Below are 7,500 nucleotides of genomic sequence, written 5' to 3'. Positions count from 1 at the left end.
TGAAATACTAGGCCGGGCAATCTGAATAAATCAGGCTAGGTGAGGTTCTGGGTACTGAGGTGGAATGCCAGGTAATCCTTGACTGGACTACTGCTGTCTGTAGCATCATCTTTTCTTTAGGCCTATATAATATACATACATAAAGCTGTCAATATCTAGAGGGGGAGTGGTTGGGGGTGGGGTTAACCAGCTATTGTTACCGCCCATTACCTGGCTGTGTGAAGTGGTGAAAAAGAACGAAATCTTTACAGGGCTTTTTCTCAGGATTGTGATTTCATGGTTAACAACTTTCAAATACTCATGTCTTCAATTTGTTTCCGATTTCAATGTATGACACATCATTTGAAAGCTTACAATCTGTAGTTTAAGCACATGTAAAAAACGGAAAAATGACTTTGCCTTCTGGTTGCTCATTTCACTAGACTGTGTCACATATGGTAGTAGATTGTGTGTGCAGCGGTGGCATCATTTACCTCTGTGTGTTTTGACCATGTTCTTTTTCCGTTGTCTTGTTGACTCATAGTTGACATTCACTCCCAGTGGAAGACTGTTATTAGATTAGATTAGATTAGATTAGATTAGATTAGATTCAACTTTATTGTCATGGCAGAGCAGGCCTACAAGTACAATACAACGAAAATGCAGTTTAGCATCCAACCAGAAGTGCAAATAGTGATATAAGGGCATGATATACGGTACGTAAATAGAGGTAGTGATAGGTACAGTATGTGCAGAGGTAGTATTGCAAACATCAGTATAGTTTAGAGGTGTATATGCAGTTATGGGCAATATGCAGTTATGAGCTATGTACAGTGGGGTAGTTTATGTACAGTATCCAGTGTTTCCTCCAGGAATTTTTACAATGGTGGCGGATGGCCGTGACCGCGATTTTTTTTGGGCCGTGACCGCGATTTTTTCGCGTGCACGCGTGCTCAAAACAACGTTTATATATATATTTATTTTTTTTTCCTAATCACAGCCAAAACTAGAGGATGGCCCAAAAAAAATAATAATGAATATACAGAATATAAACTTGTGACTGACAGTCACATACACACACACAAAGATCATCAGCTATAATATAATACGAAGTAGGCCGAATCAATTCGTGGCGGAGGAAATTCATTCGTGGCGGCCCGCCACCAATAAATGCATGTAGAGGAAACACTGGTATCTAATGTGCAGAAGTATAAAAGAAGCTATATCAGGAGACATGTGCAATGTGCAATATACAGCAGTACAAAGGTAGTAATGTAAACATCAGTAGTGCAAATGTTATAGAGTGATCACGTTAGCCAGGTTAATGTTATGTTGTGTGGAGATCTATCTATGTACAGTACAGTATGGAAATAAGCTATGTAGCTAAATCTGGTGCAATAGTTGCTAACCAGCATAAACCTGTATGTGTACATAGAGGTATAACACAATTTATTAAATGTTTATTTCTACCTGTGTATTCCTGATTCAACACTCCCTATAGAATTTGCTGTTGACACATGTCTCTCTTGTTTTCACAGGACCTGAAAAAGCCCTTTGATAAAGCGTGGAAGGACTACGAAACTAAAGTGTAAGAAGTTCACATTGTTTCTACAGTATCAACAGTTTGAAATGGAGCTGAGATTCTGGCTCATTACGTAAGGGTAAAGTGCTAAGACTATTGGTCGATCATTTTGTTGTCTGTTGGTCCATTGGCCCCCTGTGTGGTGGCCATGCTTGTGAGAGCAGTGTTCCCGTAGCATTTCAATGACATATAGATATGTATAAACGGTCATGATAACGGTTTGCATTCAGTGTGTTATTGTGACTGGTAAGAAGCCCGTTTGATCGAGAAGGACGGAATCCTAACTCAAGATCCGCGCGCATAAGTCGAACCGTCGCGCAGATATATCGTGGACATGTATATATGACAGGCCAACACCCTCCCAACATTTAACAGGCCCTCAAAACCCACCTCTTCAAGCTTGCCTTCACCAGTTAACCCTCTCCCCCTCCCCTTCCCATGTGTCCCCAGCACTACCTTAACTAGGCCCCTATACTTTATTTTATTTACCTTTTTTGTTTCTTTTTATTATTACTACTCGATCTTTTCAGTTTGTAAAGCGTATTTGAGTGTCTAGAAAAGTGCTATGTAAGTCTAATGTATTATTATTATCATTATTATTATGAATGCGAGATTTATGCGAATGTTGGGAGTTATGCGTGCAGATCTGGAGTTAGGATTGCAGTGTGTTGGCTGAGGTGTACTACCATGTGTCCTGTTGTCTCTTGTTTGTGCTTGATTAACCCCTGTTCCCCCACCACCCTCCCTCTGTGGTCCTCCACAAAACAAACGCAGTCTCACTCACCCTGTCCCCCCCACATCCCTCCATCCACATCGACATCACTGTGATTTTTTTGTGCATGCAACGGTATATTAAATTTGATAGCATTCTTATATATTTTACAAGCTGCAAAGGACATTTTTTACTGAAAGGGTAATACATGTTCTTCTCCAACCCAATTTGAAGAGACAAGACAGTACTGACTTTGTACCACAAAGTTCAGCCGGATGCTATGTGACTGGTCTTGACCTCCCCTTTAAGATCCCTCCATTGATGCCTCTGTCTCTGTCTGCTATCAATGGAGTACAGTACTCAGTTTGATTGAGAGCACCACCTCCCCACACACACACACACACACACACACACACACACACACACACACACACACACACACACACACACACACACACACACACACACACACACACACACACTACCCCATCAGCTCTGGTGTTCCTCCTCCAGATTGACTGATCTAAACGGATCGGTCTAGTCTCGTATCACAGATCTCTCTAATCTGCCATTAGAACGGCTCCCTCTCATATTTCGAGACAGAGAGAGGTGGAGCTGTTTGACCCGTACGGCGGCTCCGCCTCCAACCGCTTGAAACCGGTTTGCAAAGCACTCTGCCGTGCTCCCTCCAGTCTGAGTTCCATCTGATCCCTGGGCTACTAGTGTGCAGAGAGAGGATGTTCATTTCTCTATGGGCTGGTTTCCCAGGCACAGATTAAGAGCCCAGTCCCGGACTCATATACGACTAATATACGACTTTCAATAGAAAAACTCTATCGAAGATGTATTTACTGTCGTCTAGGATTAGCCTTAATCTGTGCCTGGGGGGGGGGGGGGGGGAACCTTCCCAGTTCCACCCTCGTGCTTCTGGGTTGAAGATTGATTCATAGGCCGACTTTCCAGATGTTTCTACTAATAAAATAGGCCTAGCGCAACTCGACGTGTTAGCTAGCGGATGCTGGTTTACCACCCCCCCCCAAAAAAGAAGAAAAAAACATTTTGGGAATGACCCAAAATGAGGGAGATCACTGTAGGTTGTGTGTCAAGCCGTGGCAGGTCAGAACGGTGACGTTTTTTCTTCAAGTATCTAATCTAAAAGTGTTGTAACCGTGCTGATGGAACTAAAGTATGATAGAATTAGAATCGTCACAGGAGAGGTCCACAGAGCACATGCATACATACCACTTTGCCATAGCTTGATGTGCACCCCCCCCCCCCCCCCCGGCTGTGTGTCTGTGCGTCTGTGCGTCTGTGCGTCTGTGTCTGTGTCTGTGCGTCTGTGCGTCTGTGCGTCTGTGCGTCTGTGTGTCTGTCTGCTTGGGTTTGATTCTGTCTCGATCGTTTCTTGGAACGTCCTTGGTCTGATTCGGTCCATGTCTCGATTCAGACCGAGCCGAGCGCACAGAACGCCGAACCTCTGTGTGAGAGGAGGTCAGTCATAGCGGCCCCTCTGACCCCAACGCATGAACGCGGGCCGTACGCTGGCCGACCCTGAACTAGTACACACACACACACGGGTCACAGACTCACTCTTCTTCTTAGGGGAGAAACCACTGCATCCTTCTGTAAAGGAATAGGCTGCTGAAGCATAATGGAACAGAATGCCCTGCTGCATGGAATGGGTTCCCCCTGTGTCTTTCCTATTGGCTGTGTGCAGTATGTGTGTGTGTGATGTGTGTGTGTGTGTGTCTCTCTCTCTCTCTCTCTCTCTCTCTCTGTGTGTGTGTGTGTGGTGTGTCTCTGTCTCTATCTCTGTGTGTGTGTGTGTGTGTGTGTGTCTCTGTCTCTATCTGTGTGTGTGTGTGTGTGTGTGTGTGTGTGTGTCTCTCTCTCTCTGTGTGTGTGGTGTGTCTCTGTCTCTCTCTCTCTCTGTCTCTCTCTCTCTGTGTGTGTGTGTCTCTCTGTCTCTATCTCTGTGTGTGTGTGTCTCTCTGTCTCTCTGTCTCTCTCTCTCTCTCTCTCTCTCTCTCTCTCTCTGTCTCTGTGTGTGTGTGTGTGTGTGTGTGTGTCTGAGTGTGTGTTTGGGACTGTGTGGATAATACGCCCACTCGGAAGCGTCGGTTCGTCCCTTTGACCCCTTCCTGCCGATGTCACTTCCTCCCCTCAGCACCAAGATAGAGAAGGAGAAGAAGGAGCACGCCCGGCAGCACGGCATGATCCGCACGGAGATCAGCGGGGCGGAGGTGGCCGAAGAGATGGAGAAGGAGAGGCGCTTCTTCCAGCTGCAGATGTGTGAGGTGAGGGGGGGTGAGCCGTGAGGGGGAGGCAGAGGGGTTGCCAGATTGTGAGGTGAGTGGTATAAGACATGATCACAGGAGGGGTAAAAGGGTTGCCAGATTGTGAGGTGAGAGGAATAAGCCATAACACAGGAGGGGTGGAGGAGGTTGCCAGCATCGGCACGGCTGTGATTCGGTCGTAGGTACGAAGCCGCAGGCCGAGTCCCGACAGTTCTACAGTGCAATTTATTAGTTAACAGTAATAAGTGACAACAGATTATGATTTGTTTGTTTATTTAATCATTTATTTTGGCTCCGTCAACAAAAAATAGTTCCGCAACTGGACTGTTGCCTAGTAACCTGAACACAAACAACTGCAGGCTAGCTACTTTGTATTAACGGTCATTTCGGAGTGATACATATAGTTAAAAGTCCCAGTGCTGTTATACTGTATATCAGCACTCATGGAATGACTCTCGTCCAATCAAATTACTTGGTCGGAAACTAACTGTTGTATAATTATCTAATAATACTGCCTCAGCTTCATTTCCTAATCTCGTTTCCATGACTCCTGATAGGGGAGAGGACTTGAAAGACTGCCTCCATGTACCTGTACATATAATGGAGTGATCTATTTGATCGTCTTAAAAGATTTCATAAGCCCTTTAAAGTCTTAACCCCTCTCATGGTTTTAAAACGCTGTGCTGCATGTTTCTGCAGTATCTCCTCAAAGTCAACGAGATCAAGATCAAGAAGGGGGTGGACCTCCTCCAGAACCTCATCAAATATTTCCACGCACAGTGCAAGTAAGACCACCCACCCACACACACACATACACACATACACACACATACACACACATAAGTACACACACACACACACACACACACACACACACACACACATACACATAAGTACACACACACACACACACACACACACATACACATAAGTACACACACACACACACACACACACACATACACATACACACACACACACACACACACACACACACACACAATCTGCTGACTGTCTCTCTATTCAGTTTCTTCCAGGACGGGCTGAAGGCAGTAGACAACCTGAAGCCCTCCATCGAGAAGCTAGCCACAGACCTCCACACGGTGAGCCTCTAAACCCCACCTGTCCTTCCCTGTCAGTGTTCACCTCCACTCTGTCCCTCTCTAACCCTCTCCCTATATACCGTCTTCAGATAGGGTGGGAACTAAAGACCCTACCCAGTCTGTGCACATGAATCGAATCGTCGTGTAAATTACCCCCATTATCACAAATGCGAGATTTAGGAGTTACGCGCGCAAGATCTCGAGTTCGGCTTCCGCCCATAAAGTGTCGGCCTGGAGCCCAGCGTCACCTCACGCTACCCCAGTGACGACGTTAGGCCCAGTACTCAAGTTGTAAAAGGAAATCAGGGGGGATGGTGGATTTTATCATATGGGGACAATTTTAGCATCCCCACAGCGTCAGTGACTTCAGTGTCAGTGACTTGGTAAAAATGTCAGCGCATGTGTGCGTGCGCCCCCCCCTCGCCCACAGTATTTTACTCAATATGCGCAAAACTAAATGTTGAAATAGCAGTAATACCACATTCATTGATAAAATGACATAAGGGATGGAAAGGGGCGATGGCAGTTTTAGAAGGGGGACGATTTTGACTGGATTTATTTCAGGGGAGACGCCATCCCCCCTCATCCCCTCTCAGGGTGCTGGTTAGGCCCCCAATGTTTTCCGGATAGACCCCGAATCTCCGGATCATGAAAAAAAAAGAAGCCCTCTACCACATCGATTTAGTGCAAACCCCCCACTCCTCAACCAAAAACTCAGCCACCCCCCCCCCCCCCCCCACGAGCTGGGCTAAGCCCCCAATGTCTCCAGATCCTAACGCCGCCGCCCCCCCCCCCCCCCTCCAGATAAAGCAGGTGCAGGACGAGGAGAGGAAGCAGCTCACTCAGCTACGAGACGTCCTCAAGACTGCCCTGCAGGTGGAGCAGAAGGAGGTAACGCCTGCACACACACACACACACACACACACCCTATACACATCACAGCACAGCACTAGACCAGGTTCTCAACACTCTGGATAGCCTTCACAATGTCAACGTTACAGAGTTACATGTCCGACATCCGATGATGCGTCTGTATCCCATAATAATCGTCTCTGTTTCTAGATATGTTTGCTGACGCGTATTACTAAGTACGGAAGCGCTGATGTCAATAACCGAACCCCCTCTTAGCTCTCTGTCGACATAAGCAAGCTTCACTGAGGAGACCCCCTCCATGTTTTCGAGGTCTTCATATGTACTTGTGGACTATGTGGAAGAATCCGGATGAGGGTTTAACTCAGTAGCTGCCAGTCATAGTAGTCACACAACCTGTCGATCGCCCTACGGGCTAGTTCATCAACACTCGCTCCACAGCGAGAGGTAACAGGTTAAGACAACAAGTGGTTTTGTTATAAGATGACAAATGAATTATTAACAGATACGATTGTGTTTTATTATTGATTTCGTCCCATAATTCACATGTGCAAAAAAGCCAAAGGCCTTCCTGTCTTAAGGTGCTCTCTCTTCTCTCCCTCGCTGCCTGTGTCCCTGGTGAACCCAGTCTAGGAGAGTAAGTGGATGTCTCAGTGAAACGTCATGTTGGTTGTGTCATCGTATGATGACTCCTATTTTAGAGACTCTACTCTGGCTTCCTGTTAAGTTCAGAATAGATTTCAAGATCCTTCTGCTTGTTTATAAAGCTCTCACTGGCACAGCACCAGAATATCTGAAAGACCTTTTGCTAGCATATCAGCCCAATAGAGCTCTCAGGTCTTCTGACGCTGGTTTTCTCTGTGTACCACATGTACAAAAGAAGAGATTTGGTGAGGCTGCATTCTCATTTTATGCACCCAAATTGTGGAATGCACTGCCAGTTTACATTAGGGATGC

At 46.1% G+C, this 7,500-nt stretch overlaps 1 protein-coding gene across 1 annotated transcript in view; it reads left to right on the top strand.

The window, feature by feature from the left end:
- asap2a (ArfGAP with SH3 domain, ankyrin repeat and PH domain 2a) overlaps nt 1–7,500 on the top strand; it is a gene marked incomplete at both ends in the record, with an annotated part of 88,039 nt that overhangs the window by 48,996 nt on the left and 31,543 nt on the right. The window contains 5 exons of the mRNA XM_080547542.1: nt 1,518–1,567; nt 4,441–4,570; nt 5,270–5,355; nt 5,598–5,673; nt 6,478–6,564. Of these exons, the coding sequence (XP_080403668.1) occupies nt 1,518–1,567; nt 4,441–4,570; nt 5,270–5,355; nt 5,598–5,673; nt 6,478–6,564 (429 nt within the window). The remainder of the gene's footprint in view (nt 1–1,517; nt 1,568–4,440; nt 4,571–5,269; nt 5,356–5,597; nt 5,674–6,477; nt 6,565–7,500) is intronic.

The sequence above is a fragment of the Nansenia antarctica genome, assembly GCF_963989245.1.
Source record: "Nansenia antarctica genome assembly, chromosome: 1".
NCBI lineage: Eukaryota > Metazoa > Chordata > Actinopteri > Argentiniformes > Microstomatidae > Nansenia > Nansenia antarctica.
Note: the sequence above shows the minus strand (reverse complement) of the source record. Positions and strands in the feature narration are given on the sequence as shown.